General features: G+C 36.6%; 5 protein-coding genes, 1 long non-coding RNA gene and 1 other non-coding gene across 29 annotated transcripts; 5 read left to right on the top strand and 2 right to left on the bottom strand.

Moving 5' to 3' along the window:
- Window positions 1-87: 87 nt before the first annotated feature.
- On the top strand, window positions 88-3,640 carry LOC143193579 (uncharacterized). 7 transcript variants are annotated; one of them, XM_076399911.1, is made up of 10 exons: window positions 88-744; window positions 798-1,210; window positions 1,270-1,359; window positions 1,413-1,521; window positions 1,673-1,726; window positions 1,979-2,079; window positions 2,139-2,295; window positions 2,687-2,921; window positions 2,975-3,321; window positions 3,443-3,640. In XM_076399911.1, the coding sequence occupies exons 1-9, from the start codon at window positions 240-242 to the stop codon at window positions 3,288-3,290; spliced, it is 1,980 nt and encodes a 659-aa protein (XP_076256026.1). In that variant the 5' UTR covers window positions 88-239; the 3' UTR covers window positions 3,291-3,321; window positions 3,443-3,640. The 7 variants fall into 7 exon arrangements, with proteins under 7 accessions (XP_076256026.1, XP_076256007.1, XP_076256047.1 ...); XM_076399892.1 differs by having other exon boundaries at window positions 798-1,216; XM_076399932.1 differs by lacking the exon at window positions 1,673-1,726.
- Window positions 3,547-5,260, bottom strand: AIMP1 (aaRS-interacting multifunctional protein 1). Of its 4 annotated transcripts, none has more exons than XM_076399949.1 (6): window positions 5,071-5,260; window positions 4,782-5,010; window positions 4,628-4,727; window positions 4,070-4,576; window positions 3,913-4,003; window positions 3,547-3,858 (listed from the first exon to the last, which is right to left on the bottom strand). In XM_076399949.1, the coding sequence occupies exons 2-6, from the start codon at window positions 4,832-4,834 to the stop codon at window positions 3,662-3,664; spliced, it is 948 nt and encodes a 315-aa protein (XP_076256064.1). In that variant the 5' UTR covers window positions 4,835-5,010; window positions 5,071-5,260; the 3' UTR covers window positions 3,547-3,661. The 4 variants fall into 4 exon arrangements, with proteins under 4 accessions (XP_076256064.1, XP_076256078.1, XP_076256070.1 ...); XM_076399963.1 differs by having other exon boundaries at window positions 4,786-5,010; XM_076399955.1 differs by having other exon boundaries at window positions 4,786-5,215.
- A 447-nt stretch (window positions 5,261-5,707) lies between these two features.
- Window positions 5,708-6,477, top strand: LOC143193555 (uncharacterized). The gene is made up of 2 exons (XR_013005054.1): window positions 5,708-5,879; window positions 6,047-6,477. It is a non-coding gene; the product is annotated as an uncharacterized LOC143193555 (long non-coding RNA).
- Window positions 6,478-8,363: 1,886 nt separating this feature from the next.
- On the top strand, window positions 8,364-15,819 carry Zn72D (Zinc-finger protein 72D). Of its 12 annotated transcripts, XM_076399795.1 has the most exons (18): window positions 8,364-8,478; window positions 8,531-8,686; window positions 9,505-9,649; window positions 9,726-10,026; window positions 10,082-10,322; window positions 10,544-10,997; window positions 11,332-11,514; window positions 11,725-11,779; window positions 11,837-11,949; window positions 12,001-12,147; window positions 12,202-12,305; window positions 13,148-13,334; window positions 13,393-13,510; window positions 14,066-14,157; window positions 14,777-14,872; window positions 14,945-15,199; window positions 15,258-15,360; window positions 15,421-15,819. In XM_076399795.1, exons 2-18 carry the CDS (start codon window positions 8,634-8,636, stop codon window positions 15,486-15,488), a joined length of 2,715 nt encoding a protein of 904 aa, XP_076255910.1. In that variant the 5' UTR covers window positions 8,364-8,478; window positions 8,531-8,633; the 3' UTR covers window positions 15,489-15,819. The 12 variants fall into 12 exon arrangements, 8 of the variants coding, with proteins under 8 accessions (XP_076255910.1, XP_076255894.1, XP_076255903.1 ...); XM_076399779.1 differs by lacking the exon at window positions 8,364-8,478 and having other exon boundaries at window positions 8,528-8,686; window positions 9,711-10,026; window positions 11,834-11,949; XM_076399788.1 differs by lacking the exon at window positions 8,364-8,478 and having other exon boundaries at window positions 8,546-8,686; window positions 9,711-10,026.
- On the top strand, window positions 11,540-11,671 carry LOC143189443 (small nucleolar RNA SNORA79). Its single transcript, XR_013003886.1, has one exon. It is a non-coding gene; the product is annotated as a small nucleolar RNA SNORA79 (small nucleolar RNA).
- A 574-nt stretch (window positions 15,820-16,393) lies between the features above and the next one.
- LOC143193485 (transcription factor p53) lies at window positions 16,394-19,165 on the top strand. 3 transcript variants are annotated; one of them, XM_076399731.1, is made up of 8 exons: window positions 16,394-16,446; window positions 17,206-17,338; window positions 17,615-17,785; window positions 17,844-18,033; window positions 18,084-18,315; window positions 18,375-18,564; window positions 18,625-18,770; window positions 18,827-19,165. In XM_076399731.1, exons 2-8 carry the CDS (start codon window positions 17,219-17,221, stop codon window positions 18,843-18,845), a joined length of 1,068 nt encoding a protein of 355 aa, XP_076255846.1. In that variant the 5' UTR covers window positions 16,394-16,446; window positions 17,206-17,218; the 3' UTR covers window positions 18,846-19,165. The 3 variants fall into 3 exon arrangements, with proteins under 3 accessions (XP_076255846.1, XP_076255838.1, XP_076255833.1); XM_076399723.1 differs by lacking the exon at window positions 16,394-16,446 and adding an exon at window positions 16,721-16,850; XM_076399718.1 differs by lacking the exon at window positions 16,394-16,446 and adding an exon at window positions 17,035-17,099.
- Window positions 19,166-20,212: 1,047 nt separating this feature from the next.
- On the bottom strand, window positions 20,213-23,159 carry LOC143193469 (uncharacterized). Its single transcript, XM_076399695.1, has 4 exons — window positions 22,875-23,159; window positions 22,052-22,820; window positions 21,879-21,992; window positions 20,213-20,639 (listed from the first exon to the last, which is right to left on the bottom strand). Exons 1-4 carry the CDS (start codon window positions 23,034-23,036, stop codon window positions 20,296-20,298), a joined length of 1,389 nt encoding a protein of 462 aa, XP_076255810.1. The 5' UTR covers window positions 23,037-23,159; the 3' UTR covers window positions 20,213-20,295.
- Between the last annotated feature and the right edge of the window lie 1,026 nt (window positions 23,160-24,185).

Genomic DNA, 24,185 nt, shown 5'->3' with positions numbered 1-24,185 from the left:
AATTGGTTGTAGGTGTATTTTTGGTAGTATATCTTAAATTAATTTGATATTGGTTATCGACTTTAGTGACAGCAGAAAGTTCGGTTTGTTTCATATGGTTTCTGTCAAATTGACAAATTATTTTAGTGACGCCCGGTGTGATCTATAGTATTCCAATAAAATTTTTAAGCGGATATTTTTTTCAAGTTTAAAAGGCGCCACTATGGACAAACTTTAGTAACAATAGTATATCCTTCATCATGTATTCGGGTAGTGATTCGGCAGATTCTCAAAAGTATTCCCAGTGGCCCATTAATGCCCCAGGTTATCAAAACAGTTCCAGTGATCATGTAGATTGGGCCGCTTTAGCCCAACAGTGGATCATCATGAAGGAGGCTGGTCCCCCTCCTATTCCAGGAGGCCAACTGGTTAATATTCAGAAGGAGGTTGATGGCCGAAAAAAAGACCTGAACGAAGGTGGTGAAGCACCAATGGATGTGGAGAACGAAAAAGAGGAACAAACGACATGGAATGCTCCAGGAAATTCCGTGACCGTTGACGGTATAGCTCCACCTCCTCCTCCTCCACCAGGCACCGAAACTTGGAATGCCTGGAATTCAACTGGAAATGCAAATTGGAATTGGTCTAACACTTGGAATTCACCTAGTGTGGTACCGCCACCTGTGAAACCTCCTCTGCTACCGACTCCCGAAGCCTTTTCCGGACCACCGGATAGCGCCAGCGATAACGCAGTTCCTTTCAGAGGTAAATTATCTTAAAAGAGAAACCACAAGAACTAGACATGTTAATGTTTTCAGCACCTGGTTCCAATAACTTTTCTCCAGGATTCTGGACTGGAATGGGTGTTGGAAAAGTCACACAAACTGAAATAAAGCCCCACAATAAACGTTATAGCAAAGTCAATGTACCTACTAAAGTGACCATAATAACACCTCCAGTATCGAATACGTCTACGGTAACGTCAGTTACGGAAGCCATTGCGGTCCCTGTAGCGGCTCCTGTAACGACACCGACAATTGACGCAAATAAACGGAAACAATTACCTGCTTGGATTAGAGAAGGTTTGGAGAAAATGGAAAAAGATAAACAAAAGCAGTTGGAGAAAGAAAGAGAAAAACACGCCAGAGAAGAGTTTACAGAAAAAATAAAGCAGGAGGAAAAGGAGAAGATGGAAATCCTGAAGAGAGAAGTAATGCAACGGAGCAAATTTGTAAGGGTAATTAAATCTGTTTGGAACTTGAAGGATGTTACATGCCTGTTTTTTTTTAGGATAGCGATAACGAGCGATCAGATAGTGAGGAAACAGTCAAGAGGAAATCTCCAACAATGCAATCAGTTCCATTAACTGCAGAAGAATTGGTAACTACTGTTATTTAATAATATTTGAAGCAGTTATATTACTTACTTTTTAGATGACGAAAGTTAGAAAGGCCATGACTGAGATTCTACTAAAGGTAACAAATCAGCAAATTGCCGAGATTTGTCAGGAAGAGCGACAACGGTATTTAAAGAAGAAAAGAGGTATTTCACTTGATTTATTGAATTTAAAATTTAAATGGACGTGCCTTAAAAGAATAGCAAAGACATTGTTTCATTGTTTATAAGGTTTTTATAGCGGGTTTTCTCACCGCAAACGAGAAAGGTTTTATTAACCGACTATTATAAACTTCAGCTTCCGATCACCTAGCTTCCGCACCCAGTGGTGCCATCTTAAGCGCCAAACTCGGTAAGTGTTTACACTGCATTTCCTTTTCAACCGTTTACACGTTTGATAGTACGTTCCTTTTTATGTCCCTTAAAATCGGGCATCAAAAAGGGACCATCCATCTATTTCATTCCCTCGTGTTACGCTCGCGTAGATAGTTAAATTCCGAAAGTCCGACGTATCGTTTAAGATGCCTGTTAAGTACCGAAAGTTTTCGGAGTTTTCCCGTTCGTTTCATTTCGTTGTGATAGCAGTAAAACCGTCTGGTATTAGGTCTGGGTGTATACAACGATGACGACGACGACTCCAATAGTAGCCGGGACACGGACGGGGATAGCCAAAGAAACGACGACGATTCCGATTTGGAGCTCAAGGTATGGCGAGAACTGGATGGATATGGATTAAGTCCTGCTATTTTATTTAATTGACATAGGAATCAATTCTGAGGCGACAGACCGAATTCTCCAAGACTGAACGACAGATAGAATTGCGACTGGCTGAAGCGCAAGGCAAGAAAATACGGGACAAAAGTGTTTCGTCCGGCTCTGAATCCGACGACCATTCCCAAACGGATACCCGTGCAGATAGCGGTAAGTAGCTATTACGAGAACACATTAATTTTACCAGAATACTAAGCCAACCAAAATGTTTTAATAATAGTCGAAATATTACAATATTTTCAGAAAAATTCTGATTCATTTACTTGACTTTGGAATTTTCCTATCTGATGGAAGTGATTGATTTTTAGTTACTACGATAATCTTTTGTTTTGTCAATCTCTTTGTCAATAGCATAATATTTTCTAAATTTCTATACCTTTCAAAAACATGTAGACACTTTCATTTAGGTTTATCACGAATTTAACTGATAATTTAACGTGATTCGACTTGTTGACCTTACAGTTGGCTTGATGCTAAATAGAACTAGGGATGTTGCAATTGCCTTAGAACGTCTATCTACTAATTTTTCAACGCTCCGTAGCATCATGGCGTAATGCCTCCGACAGTGAAAAACGCCGAGCAGGTGGCTCGACAAGCTCATCTGGCAGCTCCAACTATCTAAATTCAAAGTGCAGATCGCGTAGACGTTCTTCGTCGAGCGACAGTTCAGGCAGACGGGATAAGAGTCGCAGCGAATCATCCGAAAGGAGTAGACGAGCGGACCGCAGACGGCGATCGAGATCGAGGAGCAGCAAGCGAAGTAATAAAAGAAGGAGGTAAGAAAGGTCGATCATTGTACTGACAAAATGAAAATGCAAATTTGATTCAGGTCGTCGTCCGACTCGCCGTATTCCCGTCGCTCGCAAAGGAGTCGATCCCGTTCCAAGTCCTCTTATTCGTCGCGTAGATCAACTAAAATGTCAAGAAGATCGTCACGGTCTCGAAGTAGGCCGCGTGATCGCAAACGCTCCTCCCACCGATCGAGACGATCAAAGTCTCGATCCCGCTCCTATAGGGGATCGTTTAGGCGCTCCGTATCGAGCCCTCGCAGAAACCACTCTTCTTCAAGACGAGATAGGTCCAGATCTCGGAGGCGTAGGTCCTCTCGTTCATCCAGCAGGGGTAAGAGGTCACATAGACGCTGACCGGAACTGAGGGAAATATGCTCCTATCCAGGTTGTATTTTTTACCTAATCTAGCTATTTTCTCTTTATTGGGCGAAATCCGGTCCAATGTAAACTTAGCGAGCAGGTTATCGACGAGGAAGTCATAAACTAAACAGAGTACTTTTTCACAGGTTGCGCGACACGACAAAACCCGCCCCTAGCCATAATTGCAATGGGTCATTTTGTAGATATGCTTCTGGTGAAGCGACGAGTTATTAAAAAAAATTTCTTAGTCTTCCTTAAATTATTTCAATGTATTTAACATTATTATAATTTCAAAATGTTACATTTAATTTTATTTTGCTTAAAATATAAGGATAATAACCAAAGATGCTAGTTTTATTTGCATTCTATTTAACCGGAACTTGTTTCAAAGAGCGAGATAATATTGCACCTTTGCCAGGAACGATTAGCGGTACTTCCTTATAACAAGCCTGAAGACTCTCATTGGTATGGAGGTGTAGAGCTACAGTTTCGAAAATTTTTTTTTTAGGGTTCATTACAACATCTGGTTGCCTGCTGTACCCTTCACAATGAACCAGTTCTCCTAAAATAGTTCCAAATAAATAAGCGATTATTCACATATTCTTGAGAAAGAAACCTGGTTCAGCTCCCAAGGGGGGTACTAGCACTTCCACTCCTTTTTCACTACTAGCACACATTACCATAGCTTCAGAAACAATACCACGCATCTATAAATTAAAAATAATAGGCCAAGGTTAATAATTAAATACTGCAAAAAAAGTTATTCTATTTACCTTAACAGGTTTTAAGTTGCATAACAGCAATACTTTGCGATCTTTTAAGTCATCTAAAGGTACATATTTTACCAAACCTGAACAGACTGTGCGCAGATGTTCTTCACCTGCATTGATTTTTAGCACATACAAAGAATCTGCATCAGGATGGTGCTGAACATCTTCAATTTTCGCAATCCTTAAATCAAGACGTCCTATATCAATTGGTGCTTCTGTAGCAGTTTGAGACACCTTTGGATCTCTTGGCTTTTTCTCTTTCTTAGGTTTGCTGCTTACTTTCGTTGTTTCTGTCGATTGTAGCGGCGCACTAGGAGCATCTCGTTCTAGAGAAGCTAATGATTCATTGCTCACTTTCTGACCAGGTACAGATATTTGTTCAATGCCATTTTGACATTCCAGAAAAATCAATTTTTTCTTTGCCTCTTCGACAGCAGCAATCAGCCTAGCATTTTCTTCACGTAGTTGCCGTGCCAAAATATGATTGTATTCATTCGTTATAACATTTAACTTAAAAATTTATAAGTTAAATAAAGTTATCCTAACAGTACTTTTACAAACCTCATTCTTTAAAAGACCAATTGTGGCTTTGGCCATTTCAGCATTTTCTTTAATACGTTCTATAGTGGACAACCCTGGCATTTTCAGTACCACGTTTTTTCTGTAAATATTTGGAAATAACTTAAGTATCAAAGAAAATGCCATTTTAACTCACTCACAGAACAAGTAATATCGATATATTTCGTGCTCCTTTTTATAAGTGTACATATAGTTATAAATGACAGTGTCGAACTTATACTTGCAAAATAAAATATCGATATTAAGAACCTAAATGACTAATACCTAATACTATTTCTGTATTATGTGGAGTGTAAGGAACTTTGATTTTGAGACTCCCCCACCGCGATCATCAAGTGAATTTTGCGTGGAAAAATAGGGTTAGTCTGAAGAAATATTCACATTAAAAATTGATGCTCATAAAATAAAAAATATCGATATTATACTTCAGCAACCGTTAGTCTCCACACCCTGTGCGTACGGATATTTTCTAGCATAGAAAAAATGTTTCCTATGCGATTATTTCCTGTGTCATGGTTAGTGTTGGAAACTAAGGACTGAAAACAGTCGATAGTCAAAAAAATAGCGACTGAAAATAGTAATTATAGCGATTACTATAGTAAAATTCACAGTTCGACTGTTTTTTTTTTTAATTCGTAATGTCAGACGAAGATGTAGGTATTATTGTTTGTATAAATTGTGAGATAGGAAAGGACGGAGATAAATGCTTAGAGGAGTTAATTTTAAATGAGTTTATATTCTCCAATGGTAGTATAAGCGAGACAGAGATTATTCCATTCATTTTTACAAACCCACAGAACATTCAGTATAAATATTATCCTACTTCCTTTAAAATTATATTATTTATTACATGTTATATATATATATATATATATATATATATATATATATATATATATATATATATATATATATCATATATTTTCTATGATATATATATATATATATATATTCGTTCAAGTGCTAACATTAAAAAAGAAAAGGAAAAAAAAAGATTAATTACTATTAACATGTAATAAATAATATCATTTTAAAGGAAGTAGGATTATATTTATACTGAATGTTCTGTGGGTTTGTAAAAACGAATGGAATAATAAGACCACAAATGTTTTATTGTACTTTATTATATTAATTGCTATTTTTAAATAACATAGTATAATAAATATAAATAGTACAATACAAAACAAAACCTAAAAACTAAAGATGTTCAATAATCATAACTACTAAATAAAATGTAAACATATACCTAATCATTGAAAAATATCATGCATAACGAACCTAAAAATGATCATGCAATAGCTACCAGACCCGTTTTAAACAAAAGTTTTATTTATTTTTGAACAGAAATATTTTTAAATTACTGTTCAGGAATATTACCATGTTCATATTGTTATGTTTCAGAAATTGCATGGATTCCAAAATTTGATGGCTATTAAGAAGAACACTACAGTTTTTATTTGTTGACGAATGGACTATCTTAACAGAATGTGTTCAACTTTTAAAGCCCATTGAAATAATGACCACCGAGTTATCTGATGAAAGATATCCTACGATATATTTACTTATACCGTTACTAAGAGGACTGAAACATTCCTTCTAATCTAGGAGTTTAACAAGTGAATGGGGAAAAAATTATAAAATTGTCTATTAGATGTCATCAATAAAAGAATTTTAGAAATGAATATGATATGCGGGAAATCCACATATTCAGACCCTAGATTTAAAAAGCAGGATTTGGTATTGCATATAATGCTGAGGCGATACAAAAAGTTATTACAAAAGAGGTATCTTCCAATCTTCAAAAAATACAAGTATAGTTCCACAATTCGAAATTCAAGACAAAACTACTCACCAAGGATGTATTGACATCTGTAGATATTTTGATAAAAAAATGGCTAGAATGAAAAAAGTAATTACTACAAGTACTGCAGCAACTTTACAGATTTAGCAGTATTTGGAAATTCCATTTATTGGGCGTTTCTCTAAACGCCCAATAAATGGTTCTCTAACCCATTGGACTTTTAGCAAACCCATAAAATGAAACTACCTGAATTATATCAGTTACATGTAAAATATTCGTCTATACCCGCAACATCTGTCCCCTGGGAACGAGTTTTTTCAAGATTTGGGCAAATAATTAACGATCGAAGAAACCGCCTCAAGGGAGAAAAGTTGAACATGATAATATTCACAGTAATTTAAAAATATTTCTTTTCAAAAATGAATAAAACTTTTATTTAAAAAGGGTTGTAGTTATTGTACGATCATTTTTAGATCATGGATTAGATTTTTCAATGATTAGGTATATGTTTACATTTTATTTAGTAGTTATGGTTATTGAAAATCATTACTTCTTACGTTTTATTTAAGTTATATTGTACTATTTATATTTATTATGCTGTTATTTAAAAATAGCAATTGAAATATTAAAACACGATATAACATTTGTGCTGTTATTATTCCATTCCTTTTTACACATCCACAGAACATTCAATATAAAAGTAATCCTACTTCCTTTAAAATTATATTATTTATTACCTGATAATAAAAATTAGTAATTTTTTTTCTTTTCTTTTTTAAAGTTATCACGGAATGAATATATATACATCTCTGTCTCGCTTATACTACCATTGGAGAATATAAAGACATTTAAAATTAACTGCTCCAAGCATTTATCTCCGTCTTTTCCTATCTCACATTTTATACAGACAAGAATTCGTACATCTTCGTCTGACATCACGAATAAAAAAAACCGTTGAACCGTGCATTTGACTGAAAATAGTAATTACTATTTTCAGTCAAATAGTAATTACTATTTTCAGTCGCTATTTTTTTGACTATCGACTGTTTCCAGTCAATAGTTCCCCACGTTAATATAAATCTATATAAGCATAAATTCGGGGCATTACTTTTAAGGTCGCGGCCAGGACGACACAGTCACATTGTTAAAAATCAATCGAATGAACTAGTAGAACCGAAAATAGTAACTAAAATAAACCACTGTAACAGTCGATAGTAAACAGAAATAAAATCAGCGGGCCGAAAATAGGGACTGAAAACAGTTACTAGTAAAAACAGTCGAACCAAAAATAGAGAATGTAACAGTCGATAGTAAAACGTATTCAATTACTAAACAGTCGATAGTGGATTTCAGTCGATTGTTCCCAACACTAGTTATGGTCATATTCTATGGTTATGGTTTTTTCTAACAGTGGAGATGTACGCACTAGGGCGTATATTCAATCTACCGGACCACGATGATTTTTAATGTATCCTATTTTCGTTCGCTTCCTTCAATTTTGTACTCAATAGGGATGTAGAAAAAATATCGATATATCGATATTTTCTGTAAAAAATATTATTTGTTGGCCGATATATCAATATTTTTTTAGCCGATATTTTTTCAGATTAAATTAAATATAATTTTTAACAAACCTAAAAAAATTAAAAGAAATTTAGAAATAATATATATTTTCTTAGGCTACTATTTCACTATTTTTATTTTTTCTTAAAAATATCTATGTATTTTTTGGTAAAATATCGAAATTTTTTATACTTATTGCAAAAAAAGTATCGAATTTTTTTTGGCCGATATATCGTTATTTTTTAAAATATCGATATAACGTAATATCGATTTTTCGGAGGCCCACACCCCTAGTACTCACCATTAGATTACTATCTCCTTTTAGAAAAATGTTGGCATTTGTATCAGATGCTATAGATATTAAGTATGCTTTCACTGTAACATTTAATTTTTCATTTTATGCGATGAGTTATAAGCAAAAGCAGTATAGTTCCATATTATCTTTGAGTGATTTAATAAAAAAACAAAGGTAAAATAATCAATTGTATTTTACTTAATAGATGCATCTCGCATTTAAATAGTAGCGCGTTGAAAGTGACGGTTTTGACAGCTTCCGTTTAGAAAGTTCCAGCTTCCTCCACCTAAAGGCGCCAGCTTAGTTATAGTTTGTAAGCGTGTTGATGTATGATGGCTACGAATAACTATTTCGGTTTTACACATGGTGGAACTCAATATAGGTAAGTGAAATTATGTTAATGTCAAAGCGTAGTGTACATATTTACGACTTATTCAATAAGTGAAGATCAAACGCATGTTGGACACTAAAAAATTGCGTAGACTTTTTATAAAACCTGTGTCCTTGAGAAGCAGTCGCCGGCATTTTGTTCCCAAATCGATAAACTATGCGACGTTGTCAACAGTGTTTTTACGAAAGTATGACCGAGTTATTTGTTCGTTTTTTACAAAAATTAATTAGTAAAGGGTACAGAAAGCTATATTATGTAAAATACAGATCTAGAACAAATTATTAGAGACCACCAACATCATTAGTAAATGCCACTTCTAAAGATTGATTTCGTTTGGTTTTCAATAATATTTTCCCGCTTATTGATTGTACATATCGCACCAAAACGCCCCGATTAATAATTGATTTAATAGTGCGATTGGTGTATTAATAGCGACTTAATATAGTGTATGTATGCGAACGGCAACATTGACCAATAGGCGCTGTACAGTCGCCATTTTGGCACCCGGTTTCGCGGATCTTTTGCAAAGCACGTGTGCATTTTTCGCAAAAAGTAAATTTTGGAAAAGTTCTATCCTGTCGGCAATTTGTCTCTTCAGTTTGCTTTGAGAATATTTAGTCTGTAGCATTTTTTTAATCAGATAATTTTATTTCTAACGTATTTTCGAAGACTCGGTAAGCATATAGCAAAGATACTATCATGAGGTATTCCTTATAAGAATCAGCTTAATATTCAATAAATGTAAAACAACCTACAGTGTCTTCTATGTAGACTTGCTTTAAGATTGCATAATTGCTAAATTTTTGTAGCGCAACTGCCACTGGAGCTGCTTATCAGGCAGGCCAGCCCGGCTATGCAGTAGCCGCTGCCCCTGCCACTGCGGCAGCTGCTACGTACGGTACACAGAGGGCTACGGGATACGATACAGCGTATCAAGCAGCTGCTGCTACTCAGGTAAGTCAATTGACTCAATTTAAGAGATGTAACTGAATAAGTAAAGCTTAAGTATGTAAAGCGTGATATTTTTCAGGGGACTTATGCCGCAGTGGGCACAGGCGCCACACCAGCCTATGAGTACGGATACGGCCAAACAGCAGCTGCGAGTTATACAGGAGGATACGATCAAGCCGCCGCCGCCAAGCCTGCCACATACGCAACCACCTACGCTACACAAAGAGCTGCAGGCCAACAAGCACAGGCCGCGACAGCAGCCGCCAAACCGGCTCAGTACACCGCCACTTACCAACCCAACGCTACAGCCTATCAGGCTACGTACGCTCAGCCAGCTACTCAGACGACCATAGCTGCTCAACCGACTACCCAGGCCAAACGTAAGTAGTTTTGTTGAATCTTTCTGCTACTATGTTAAGGATTTTTTTTATACAGAAACCAAAGCTAACACCACGTATTCCGGATACGACGCAGCGTTGTACTCGGCCGCCACAATGTATGTTGCGCAGCAACAGGCGGCCGGGGGGCAGGCAGGACAAACAGCTGGAGTAGCTCCGAAGCCGGGCGGTGGCGGTTGGCAAGGATTTAAGAGAGGCACCGGCAGCAACAAAGGACAGCGGGCGAAAGCCCCGCCAAAACCCCAACAGCTTCATTATTGTGACGTCTGCAAGATCAGGTGAAGGTTCTAGCAATAAATATTTTAGAATATGGGCAAGGAGAATTTCACGATCAGTAGACCATAGCGATCCGTGTTCAGACACCTTGCGAAAGCATAAGGGAATGGTCACTAATGGGGAGCGTTCTTATCCACAGGACGTTTCCATGGCCGTGCCCGATATTTTTGTTCTACCGTCATCTTTTAATGACACTAGTGTTAATGACAAATTTGTTCTTCAGTTGCGCAGGTCCTCAGACTTACAGGGAACATTTGGAAGGACAGAAACACAAGAAACGCGAAGCTGCTACTAAAATGGCCGCCTCCGTAGCTACGACCAATGCAAATCGTTCGGGAAATTCGTTACGATGTCAACTTTGCGATGTGACTTGCACCGGCAATGACGCATATGCAGCTCATATCCGCGGAGCTAAGCACCAAAAGGTAGTGTTACTACATACCAAGCTGGGCAAACCCATCCCGCCACAGGAGCCCGAGGTCATAGGCGGCGGCAGAAAATCAGTCGCTTCTGCGCCCAAAATCAACTTTGTTCAGTCAGGGGGACTAGGCGTAGGCCAAGGAAGTAATGGGGACGCAATCATAAAGGAAGAGGATGCAGATGATACTATTCCTGAGCCAGATATTCAACCTGTTGGTCAAGACTACATCGAGGAAATTAAGAGCGATGACGGCAAGGTAAGTTTGACAGCAATTTTGTTATAATAGGAGTAAGTATGATTGCTCCTTTTCATCCAATTCTGCCAAGTGTGTCGGATTTTTTCGCAGACGGTACTCGCGAATGTTGACCCAATCTGTAGCTCAATACTACACACTACTATAAAGGTCCTTGGTTAAAGTTCTAACTAGCGATTTTGATAGGGTAATTTTTCAATTAAATTTAATAAAACTTGGGATTAACAACATTTCTCAAAATTATTAAATATATTATAAGGCACTCATTTCGCCTGTCATTTTATTATTTTCTCAACTCGAATCCTCTACCTTTAACCTACTGAATTTTCATCTGCAGGTTATAAGTTTTAATTGCAAGTTGTGTGAGTGTCGTTTCAACGATCCCAATGCCAAGGAAATGCATATGAAGGGTCGCAGACATCGGCTACAATACAAGAAAAAGGTCAATCCGGACCTGGTGGTCGATGTGAAGCCTTCTCTCAGACAACGCAAAATACAAGAGGAAAAAATGCGCCGAGCAGTAAGTTGAAAATTTTTAGTTTCAGCGACAATCGTTCCTTCCGTCGGAGAGGTCTCTGGTGGAATTTTGAGGTTGTCGTAAATCAACAGATAAGAACGGTTTCACCCCCGTGTGCCTAGAGGGTTTGTCTCGCGGGGTTTTGCCCGTTCTAACATTATTATGATATAGTACAAATCAGTAGTGCACTCAGTTATTGGTGTTTGTTTTCAGGCATTACGAGAAGAGTTCTGGGCCCGTCGTCACGGTTTCAATTTAGAAGACGAAGGTAAGTGTTAATCAAAACTTGGAGAGGTTGTGAAGTAATTTTATCACTTATAAGTAGAATCCATGTATTGGGACGACAGGCGACGTTACGAGGATTACATGGATATGATGGCACGGGGTGGAGGAGGTCCCTTTGGTCGTGGAGGCAGACCTTTTCCGGGCGGCCCGCCGGTAAACGAAAGATATTTTTAAACAGTGCGCCTATTCAAGTTTATTTTTTAGTTCTTTCCTGGTGGACCAGGCCTTCGACGCACCGAATCTAGTGACGATCGCCACGTGATAGCTAAACATAATGAGATCTACCCTAAGGAGGAAGAATTACAGGCTGTTCAGCGTATCGTGTCACACACTGAGCGAGCTCTGAAGCAGGTATAAGTGGAGTAAAACAAGCTGTCTCCATTGTAGTTATACCCTCCGTTTCAGGTGTCTGATCAATTAGCTGAAGCCAAGCCTACAGAAGGAGAACCTGCTAAAGATAAGCCCATAGAACAACAACCACAAAAGGAAGACGGGCGCGATAATCAATTGTAAGGAGATATTCTTTTTTTTATGGTAAAATGAATTACTGATAATATCGCGAATTTACTGTTTGAAGTTACATAAATGCTTAAATGAAATAATTAAGAATAGACGAAGATAACAAAAGTCGAAGGCACAATATCATTTGGTGTCTGAGCCACTATGCATTACGTAAATCTATAAATAACTCACCAATTAATTATTTATATTTAATATTTTTTGTTTTGCTTCTGAAGAGGATATTCTTTTTGACTCGGAGATTCAAATTAAATATTGCCTGTTGCATTAGTATTAGTTGCCGCCAAACACACAGATCAATTAATAGTTTGGCCAAGTTCTATCTCAAGAAGAACGATTTGTCTTTTATCTAGTGTTTTGCTTAGTGGCCGCAGACTTTCCAAAAGTTTCTGCGGTCTTCAACTATGATCTTTTTGTATATGATACATTTTTATTAGACACCTGTAGACTATCCTTTTGAAAATGGTTCTATTTTGTTTCTTTCTGCGATTCACAAAAGAAAACTAGGTCCATTATATTTTTGGCAATAAATATATATGGAAGATCGAGCTTCTTTTAATATCCAGTATTATGTTAATGGTTCAAAAACATTGAAGAACGGCCACGGCAGAGTTCACCTTTAAGATCTAAAATTGCGGAACGAATACGACCACTCACACTAGTTCACGTCAGCACCACCACAAATAACACAATTTTCGATGTATCTGTGCTGCGTTTTCCTTTTTCAAATGTCATTTTAAGTATGTTCGATTTTGTCAATTACTTTATGAATACGCTCATAGTGTTTCGGAGGATATGTATTCAATAAAAAATATCGTTGCTTTTGTTATAGGTTTTCGTTCCAGCAGGAGCGGGACGCTTCTCGCATGCTGCGGGGCGTGATGCGTGTAGGTCATCTTGCCAAAGGTCTGTTGCTGAAGGGCGACAACAGCGTGGAGCTAGTAGTACTGTGTGCCGACAAACCTACCTTAACTCTGCTGAAGAAGGTGGTAGAGTTGTTGCCCGCAGCGTTAAAGCAGGTAAGAGAGGTGTCGGATACTGCTATGAGATGCAGACTAACAGAAGGAACAATTTCAGGTATCATCGGAGGCGACGTACCAGGTGTTGATCAATCCGGCAGAGGCCGGCCTCACCGTGCAGGCCGAGGGCCTAACCGTTTTGGTTCAATTGACGAGTCCGGTGATGCGGGAACAGGGTAAGTCCCTGAGCGGATAAAATGTTGGCTGGGACGGAGGCGAGGGGACGTGGTAAACGTGTTTTTGAGAGAGAAACTGTTGAGACGTGTTGACGAATCTGACTGTACTTAGCACGTTTTCCATTTTTTTTTCTGTTTTAGTCCACTGAGGCATTTTGTCTTTCATAAACACACTTGTCTATGTGAAATAAGCGGGCAGTACCGGGAGGCTTCAGCTGCTGGCGCACGCGGCCGTTGTGCGGAAGCGAGAATGCTACAGCTTAAGCCTCGGTTTGCTAATAAATATTGGACGTTTTCTAGGCCGAAGAGAGAATGCGACGAGCGGGCAGGGAGGCGGCGCACTCGGCCCGCCTCCCTGCTAGTCCAATACTTATGTCTCTGCGAAGTACTGTGCCTAAATGTCCCATTTTCTAGAGTCCACCAGCTATACCGGTGCGTGGGGATAAGGATTTTTGATCATAGGACGCCCCGCGTCTAAGCGCCTCCCGGACGGGCCGCCGGGGAGGTGCTTAGAAATCGCGGGGCGGATGGTCAAACACCCTTTTCTATGTCTAGAAGCTGCAAGCGGCGGGTCGGACCGGGACGTACTCTCGAGAGGAAAATGTCTCCAGGCGCTGGCAGCGCTCAGACATACCAAATGGTTCCAGGTTTGTGTTTTACTCACTCGCGGTCTGTTGTTTTTTCTTGCGATTCGCGAACTGTAGCCGGCCGATCGAGCGGTCTCGGAAATCGCGCGGCGCGTAACTCCATCCATAACCTGTACCCATGAAGAGCGAAGAACGCAACGATGGCGTAGAGCGAGCGGTGGCTCCGGGAGAGCCGCGCGACCTTCCTTGGAGGGGAGCGTGGCTCCCGGGGGCCTCCGTCTCGCCCAGCTGAGATCTGATGATGTGGGTTTTTAGATAGTCTACGGCTCGACTCGGCAGGGAATCGGAGTGTTTCAGATCAGACAAAGGCTTTTTTGTTCAGAAAACAACACTACTGTAGAATATTGCAAACAAAGAAAACCGTTGCTTCTATTCCCTTTTTATTTTTTATATTTTTGATCAAACCACTTTTCTTTTGATATAAATAGCTGTGTAAAAGCGTCGCGTCTTCCGATTTAACGAAGCAAAAACTTCACATCTCAATCATCGCTGTAGATAGTCGATAGCCAATCAAGCCGAGAACGAGAGAGCTCCGTGAGGATGAGGCCTCGACCCGTTCGCGGAGTCCTCTCGGTCGGCTCGCCGCGGAGGCGGTTCGTTAATGCTTCGGAACTTACAGGCTAGGGCGTTGGGGCTGCAGTCCTGTGTCATGATCATCCGGATTCTACGAGATTTGTGTCAACGAGTACCTACATGGTCGCCACTCAGTTCTTGGGTAAGTAGGATAGGTTGAAAGACCTACGTCAAGGCAATGACGTGGTACTTTATTGCCATTTATTTATTGCAGGCCATGGAGTTACTAGCGGAAAAGGTGATATCGTCTACGCCAGGACAAGTGCAACTTTCATCGGGCGACGCTTTGCGACGAGTCATGGAGGCGGTTGCTGGCGGTCTACTATTACCTGGTGGCCCGGGTCTTTCCGACCCTTGCGAGAAAGATGGACCGGACGCCGCGGGCGCACTCAGCGCTCAACAGCGAGAGGACTTGACCTGTTCTGCACAATACGCGCTACGACTCATCGCTTTCAGGCAGATCTTTAAAGTAATTTGAGTCCTTATAAAAACTCGTTTCGCACTGACTAATCCTTCTGGATTTTTAGGTATTGGGCATGGATCCACTACCAGCCCCACAGAAGCCTTTTAGAAAGGACCGTTCGGCCCGTAAACGTCGCCGATCTGGCGGAGAACAAGAGGGATCTGAGAGTAAGTGTACCTAAAACGCTAATAAATTCCGCTTTTACCAGTTTGCTTTGTTTCCCTTAGGCGACACTGGCAAAATGGTCAAAACCGAAGGCGCAGCGACGGCTACCGAAGGCACGCCCGTGAAGTGACTACGCAGCGGCTAGCCCTACTAGTTTGTCAAACTGTTATCAATTCTTAGTCTAATTTAAAATATACCATGAAATTACGTTTAAGTTTAGTATTATGGCGGTTTGATGAAGTGTGTGGCATAGAGCCAGCCAAGCCGGCAGTCGCGATGGCAACGTCGGCGCAAGGATTCCTTGTAAATTGATCCAGTATTTATGAATATACGACGATAAATGTGTATGTGTGATTAAAGATAATCCCGTCTCACGGGCACATAATCTTTGTTTTTCTCTTAAGCAGTGTTTCTGAATGTTCTGACATTTCTATTCAAATAATAAATAATATGTAAAAATATACTATTTGTTTTTATTTTATTACCCCACGTACATTTTCAAGTAACAAGCTTATAAGCAAGAGGGCGCATGACAATAAGCCCTTATCGATTTTTACGTTTTTAGCAGTCCTCTCGACACAAACAAAACACTAAAATGACCGATAATTGTCGCCTGAATACGTCTTTGACGTTCGAAGTACTCCTGTATTTAAATTCTTACTACTTTGGGCTATTTGCTACATGCGAAATTGGAATGAATGTCGTTAAATATGTGAACTTTAGTGATTTGCATCATTTCTCCACAGATTTCGGCGTCTTAATGTCTGTATGTGGAATAGAAATTCTGCGAATAATACTAGCCCGGAGAGGAAATTTAACGGAAAAAAGTAAGATGTATATATAATGAATATATCACTAACTAAGGCCTTATTATTTCAGACTGGTTGATCATTGTGGCAATTTTGTTAACTATCCCTTCGGTCGTGGGAATCTTATACTTAATGATTCTACAAAGTGAAGTGTTACGATTCGAATACATCATTTGCTCTATACAATTAGGATTGTGCATTATTGAAATTTTAACTGGTATATTATGTTTGTTTCCTTGCTGTAAAGTTCCCGAATATTATTGATTGATTCTCTAACATGTATGAAAAAACAGTATACATAGTCTAAAATTTGAAAGTAGTCAAGTATATATATTTTTATTTTTCATTCATTTAGTAGGAAATTATAGAAAAAACACGAAATGTAGAAAATATCTATATATTTTTCTCTGTGTTGCCATCTTCTTTTAGTTTAAAAATTTTGTGTAATAATGTTTAAAGAAATAAATTATTAACTCACATTGATAAGTAACATTTCTGTATGTTTTACCATTTTAATTAACGTATTATTCATTATTATAAATATATTATAAATTTGTTTTGTATATTCTTCTATATTATTTATTTACAAGATTTATTAGTTTGACATTTCGGCAACGCCGCCTTGGTAAGAGTGATTCAACAAGTGAAATAAAGTGGTGCAAGTAGTAGGACATTAAAAAGGGGTAAAATATTATATCGCTAAGTGTATATATTGCTATACAACTTATTTGAAAAAAGTTAATGCTGCACATAGTAATTTGTTGTCTAGAGAACCATATAATTACTGACATAACCTAAATCTAATAGACCTAAACTTTTCTGGGAATTACTATTAATGGAGATGAATTTAAATGTATATATAGGAATTTTGCGCACTTATGCATAATCTCTATTTATTAATTTTATCAAGTGGAAAACATGATGTTTCACCAGTAAATATTGTGCAACAATATGTCTCTTATATCTTACCCCATAACTTTAATGCTGTTATTTTCTTTGTGCAGATTATATGTAACATTTGTTTTTTTTATTTTTTAGACGGTTTAAAACAATGAGTTTTCCAGATAATTTGACGTTCCAAGAATTGGAACCATCTTCTTTTTCACAAGAAAATGGATTTAGTGACCTTCTCAATTATGTGGAAGGAGAAGATGAAAATCTTCCTTTTTCTGTAAGTATTATTATTACATATACAGTGCACATGCATATACACCTACACATACTACTGTGATAGAAAATAGTTAGATGTTTTTCACTGCTTTTTTATCAAAATTTTAAAATCATCATTCTACAATCCCTATAATCGCTAGAATAACATAATTTTAAGCAATAATAGAGGATATTAAAGCCAAACCAAAAGAAGTTTGATCATTTCAAAAATTTTGAATTCAACTTGAAAAGTATCACAATTTATTGATTATATTTGATGTGATTATAATGAATTTAGGAAGACACAACTCTATTGGTGGAAGACCTAATGAATCAGAATACTAAAAAACACGAATATAAATTTGATCCTGAAGATTTAGAACATTTGTCCGCTCTACCTGATACACCCCTTGCCAATACAGATTTTCCAGGTGATTTCAATTTTAGTATGAATATAAAATACAAAGAGGTAAATATTTTAATGCTATTGAACTTCTCATTTTATTTATTATTTTTTTATTGATCAGTATTCTGAAAATTGTAATAAAATTTTTACAAAAATGAATGAAAAGTTTCCTGTGGAGTTTACAGTAGATTACTATACAAAGGAACCTATGTATATTAGAGCCACTCTTCAGTATGCTGAAGAGCACAAGACTACTGATACAGTTGTTCGCTGTATAATGCACGAGCAAAAAGCAGAAAGAACCAATACAGGTAATATGTTCAATGTAATATTAAGGTAGACAATATCAGTTGGATTTTAGATGTTTCGGAACATGTATGGTTTCATGTATTGCGATCTTCAAACAAGAAAGCTATATATTTGGGCAACAAGTTAAACAAAGAGCATCTCAGTGTTGTGTTGCCACTTTCTGAGCCTCAAGCTGGTGTAAAGGGCGTAAAAGAATTCTTTTATTTTGTTTGCATGAGCTCCTGTGGCTCACCTGGTATTTCCAGAAGAAATTTAGAAATGATCTTTCAGTTAGAGAATCAACAGTGAGTTTTTTATGTAAACTTAATTTCTTAACATATCTCTGTAATTATATTATTTATAGAGGGACAGTGTTGGGTAGACGGTGCATAAAAGCTCGAATATGCGCTTGTCCAAGGAGAGATAGAGAAAAAGAGGAGGGCGAAGAGCATTTGCCACCTTCAAGAGGGAAAAAGAGAAAAATTAAAGCACTACCTCCAGCTCCAGGGAAGATTCTATTGCCAGACAGTGATCTTAAACATTATCGCGTTGAGGTATATTTTTTTGTTTGATATTTTTCTCAGTTAACTGAAATTTTGTCCTTTTAATTACAGTTGGATGTAATCGGTATAGATAACTTAAAAAGTGTCTTAGATCATTTAGAAAGTCTGACAGGCTATATGTTGTTGAAGCACAAAGGTCAACCTGGAGAGAAAATACTGGAAGATAATTTACACCAAATAATTACTATGAAAAAAAGGTAACTAAATCTTGTACTAACTTAGAATTGCTATTACATGAACAATTTTATTTTAGATATCAGGATAAAAAGTAACTACTGGTATACAAATATTTAAATTGATACAAAAAATAATGTTCACAAATTTGAAACTGCTTTGGTTCATTATGTACAAGTATTCATTCCGCCATATTTTAAGGGTTGTGATTGTAAATCCACTTCTTTAAGTTAGTTCACAGCCTAAATGTAGTTATGACATAATTATGTTTTTTTTAAACTCTATTTGTAGACTTAATTTTATTTTTTATATTTTTATTGTTCAATTGTTTCTTTTTAATTAAAGATATATAGAAAACAAACAACTGTAAACTATATTATATTTGTACTTCTATTTTCAATAAAATAACAAATGCAAATAGGGCTTTAGTTTTGAAATATATGTACAAGGTCAACGAGTGTTACACCGACAAATTAAAGAGGGACAATAGTCTCGTGGAGGTTATATTAACCAATCGACACATCACTATTTACCTCCAGACAGTTATAAGATAGCTGATCTGGAAGTATTTAAAAACTAGAACTTCTACCAACGAATAATATAGGTTGGTGATTACAACGGCCCAGATTGTTCGTGCGAATAAGGTTCGGCTTTCGATACGCTTTAGCAAGAGAGATAGGGCCCACGGCACTATACATAGAGTGCATTATACTACAGAATATAAGATCACATTAATCAGGTGCAATTTGATCGAAACGTAGCTGTAGCAACATTTATTTACTCGGCGTTTATGTTTGTTCAGTCCTACTCCCAATACTTGTAGGGACCGAAATGATCTTCAATCTCCTCAATGAATGTATTAGAATAATTATGTTCTCGCTTTGAGAGAGTTAAAAACCTACATATTCTCGAATGCACGTTTTTAAAAGATCAAGTTTTTAACAATGGCAAATAAAACTACCAACTATTGACGGTATAAAAGTTAAGTGACTTCAGATAAAAATAAGATAAATTGTTTTCAATCAATCAATCTAAGGCAAAAAAATCCTTAAAATGGCTTAATTTGTACGGGACATTATGAAGTACCAAAATGTTAAAGAAAATTTGCCATTGGGAGATACAAAACATGTAGTTTGGGCCCCAAAAGCATCAATTGATTAACCTTCTACTGATGCAACATTTTATTTTTATGTATATAGCAAAGACTGAAAGCTGGCCAGAGTATACTACGGTCACCTCAACGCTAGCCATGCATGATAACTCAACGTCACTGTCAATCCAATAAGTCCATCCCTTATTTTTAAAATAAAATTGACCTATTGAAGTAAAAGTGCTTTTATCTTCAGGCAACAAAAACTTAACTAAATAGATAACCTCGAAAACTTCAACACTACTGTTATGCAAGTGACATTTTCAAGAAGCTATCGTGACTTGACTCTTTTATTGTAGTTTTTGGCTACGGACATTTGTAATCAAGAATAATTTTTATTTTTCAATAAAGTTGGTACATATATTGAATAAAATCATCTATTTTACAATCCCTAGCATTTAATTAAGTGCGTCAGTCCTAGTTTTGTCCACCTGAACAGATTTCTTCTTGGCCGTTTCCTTTTCTTCGAGCGTGGTGCCATCCAAGGTCCCATGATGCTTAACCATGTGATCGCGTAGATAGTAACGCCTTATAAAACCTTTCGAACAGATGGGACATTGGTGCGGCCTTTCTTCGGTGTGTATCATCGTGTGATATTGTAAATGCACTTTAGTACTGAATTTCTTGTCGCAGTAGGTACATGAAAAGGGTTTTTCGCCGGTGTGGACAGATTGGTGTCGTTGCAGGTCACATTTCTTGATAAAAGCTTTGTCGCATTGATCACAGGGAAACGGGCGCTCACCTAGGAGTTTTAAATGTTTAGGTTAACCAATATGAAACAGAGGAAATTTAATAGATAAAGTTTATTATAAAATACGTCCTCTCCAGCAATAGGCAATAACTCGAAAACTTTTTTAAGAAGGCAATAACTAACAATTACAGACGCTGATAGTACTTTTCTATTATGAACGACAAGAGCTTACTTTGGAACTCTGTAGAATAAATTAAATTGTCTATTTTAATTCACAAAAATTTTAGTTGGCTACAAAATTATTTTATAAAAAGCTCTTAAAATGAAGGAGAAGAAATTATTACTTCAAGTTTCACATGTGACTTTAAATTCTTTAAGGGCAAAAGTTTAACATTTTTACACAGAAGCTACAAACAGTATTTTGAGAATTGATTATATTAAACCGCTAACCTAACTGCTATTCAAACTTCTCCTAATAAGAGAAAATTTAGCTTTAAAAAAACATATCAATGTAGTTTAACAATTGATTTATTTAATATATTTTAGAATATCCTTTTTACCAATTGAATTTATCTGGATTGGACCTACTGTTTAACGTGGGCTCCGAATCACGGTCCTCGGCATTAAGTCTACCGACTGGCGAATAACCAGCTTGGAGATCATCCCAGAAGGCATCCGGTCTTACCCAGCCTGATTACAGGCGTGACTGGGATCATTTTCCTCGTCGGATGCCTAAGGACTATCACAAACATAAATCTACGACCATGCTCCAGCAGGATTCGAACCAGCGACAATCGTAATAGCAGGAGGACCGTACGGTCGCCTTTACAACTGCACCAACCAAGTCCGTATTTTAAAATATTAGAATATTATTTTGTGAAGATGTCCATAATTTTTGTTAAAAATTGTCTGTTTTAGTCGTGTTGGTAAACAGAATAGTAAGACAAACAAAAAATTCCTATTTAAGTTAGACCTATCTGTATGTCAAGGTTTATTTTGATAATGCAAAATTGAATGCTCATAAAAAGTGATAGGAAGTTTTGTTGCACGTGCTATGAGGATAGTCTTCAATTTTTTACTGAGAACTAATTCTTATTTTTTTATGACTCTATTCTTGTACCAAGTTGATTTTAATTGTAATGGTATAAATATAATATATTGATGTAAAAACCTTACTATTTTACTAACATTAGTAAAATGTGCTTTATTAAAAAAAATTCTGAAATATTCAATAGAAATAACTTAATTTTTAATGCATCTTGTACTATATACTATATATACTGTATATACCTGTATGGATCATCTTGTGCCAATCCAAATGACTCTGCGCCCCAAAAGATTTTCCACAAACGTCACAAATGTACGGTCGCTCTTTGCTGTGTGTTCTTACATGGAAATTCAACCCTATAAAATGTTGAAAAATCCTTCAGCAACATTACATTAAAGGATATCACCATAAATACCTGTACGGTTTGTGAAAGATTTACCACACAAATTACAAAGATAGGGTTTGACGCCTGTGTGTGTTCTTAAATGAATATTTAAATTATTCGAGGAGGGAAAACGTTTCTGGCATATCTGACACTGATAATTCTTCTCACCAGTATGAACTCTCGTGTGACGCGTAAGACATCCTTGTGAATTAAATCCTTTACCACACAAAGGGCAAAGATATTGCCCTTTGAATTTGTGTCTCTTTAAGTGAACATTCAATATATATTTAGATTTAAAGGTTTTATTACAGGTGGTGCAAACAGCTGGGTTGATTTTAAGAGCATCATCCTTTTCTTGGGTAGTGTCGTCACAGTCTGATGTGTCGGATTTCTCATAGTTTTCTCTCGTCGCCTCGTTTTCGAGAGCCCTCTTCCTTCCTGATCTGGACGTGTTAGCCTCATCCTTGTAATCGTCGCTAATCTTTAAAAGGCCCAAATCGATATCTGCCTCATTTATTTTCAGGTCAATACAAGAACCATCTTGATATGGTCGATTAAACTCATGTTTTATAAAAGCTACTGACGAGATAGGTGACGATCGATGTCGATTGAAGTTAAGCGTGTTCAGACTTATATCATTTTGAATTAAAGGGCTTACAGAAGCATGCTTTTCATCAAATGGACCTAAGTGTTTTTTTAGGACAGACTCCGATTTCTCAATTTGTAATTTAAATTTGTAAAACGCACGTAATTGGTCCAAACAAGTTGCACAAATCTCATCAGGAAAGCCCTTGTGTAACTGAAAATTAGAAGGCTATCATGTGCTATTTACGCGTTCTTCCACATTAGTTACCTTAACTTCATGAACTAAGTTTAGTAATTCCAAAACGGAAATGTTTTTATTATCAACCTTAATTTTCTCTTCTCGAATTTTCTGTCGCATATTTTGATTATTCATACAGGTACGGCAGATATTTTTAAAATCAACCAAGTTTTTATACGCGGATAAATCCATATTTTTTACTTCATTTGTTAAAAACGACCCAGTCCTAACAGTAATTTAAGAACCACCTGTGAAACAGACGTGCGCCAATTGTATATGATTGTATAACAGATTAACCACATAGAAAAAAATTAACCAACAATGTCATGCCTACGATAATAAAGGAAGGTTGACATCAATATTGAACCTAACCAAATACTTTTACTTTTTATTCTTTTTTAGTGTTGTACTACTTTTTACCAATGACAGTTTTCAGTGGCTATTTTCGGTTTGGCTGATTTTGTTACTATTTACTATCGACTGTTTCAGTGGTAATTTTAGTTACTATTTTTGGTTCTACTAAAATATACCCAATTTATGCTTACATAGATTTATATATAATGTAATATATACAGTTTTATGATTTTTGGTAGTTTGTAAATAACAATATATTGTACATTAATATTATAGCATTTTGGTATAAGTATTCAAGATTGTTAATGTAATTGGGTAAAAAGATTCTAATGGTGAATGATAAATAGTAAAATATTTTTACTGTTTTTATGGCAATAATAGATAATATTTCGATGACTCTCTTGATTTATATTAAAAAATATGTCCATTCAATAATAAATAAAGCTTTTATATCATTTCATTCAGATAATTTTTTATTATGTTACGGATTAGTTTTTTTTCTGTGATTAAGTATATGTTTAATTTTTATATAGTATTTATGATTAATGTACATCTTTAGTTTCTAGGTTTTGTTTAAGTTCTATTGTATTGTCTATATTTATTATAGTATATTATCTAAAAATAGCAATTAACACATTAAAATACAATAAAACATTTGTGGGGTATTATTCCATTCCATAGAGAAATTCCATTCCCTTTTACATATCCACAGAACATTCAAGTATAAAAGTAACTCTACGTTGTTTAAAATTAAATTATAAATTGCTTGTTATGTTTTATTATAATAGCATTCAGTAATTATTTTTTCCTTTTCTTTGTTAAAGTTAAATCGTGAAGGATACATCTCCATCTCTCTTACGCTTACCACATATAAAATTGCGCTTCAAGCGATTATCTCCGTCTATTTCTCTCAGACAATTTATACAATACTGATTTGATTTGATGAGGATTTGTACACCCTCGTCTGACACCACGAAATGAAAAAAA

This window comes from Rhynchophorus ferrugineus, unplaced genomic scaffold (genome assembly GCF_030347505.1).
Source record: "Rhynchophorus ferrugineus isolate W39M unplaced genomic scaffold, kcgeb_rfMv2 rfM1, whole genome shotgun sequence".
NCBI lineage: Eukaryota > Metazoa > Arthropoda > Insecta > Coleoptera > Curculionidae > Rhynchophorus > Rhynchophorus ferrugineus.
This window is presented reverse-complemented; position numbering and strand designations above follow the sequence as displayed.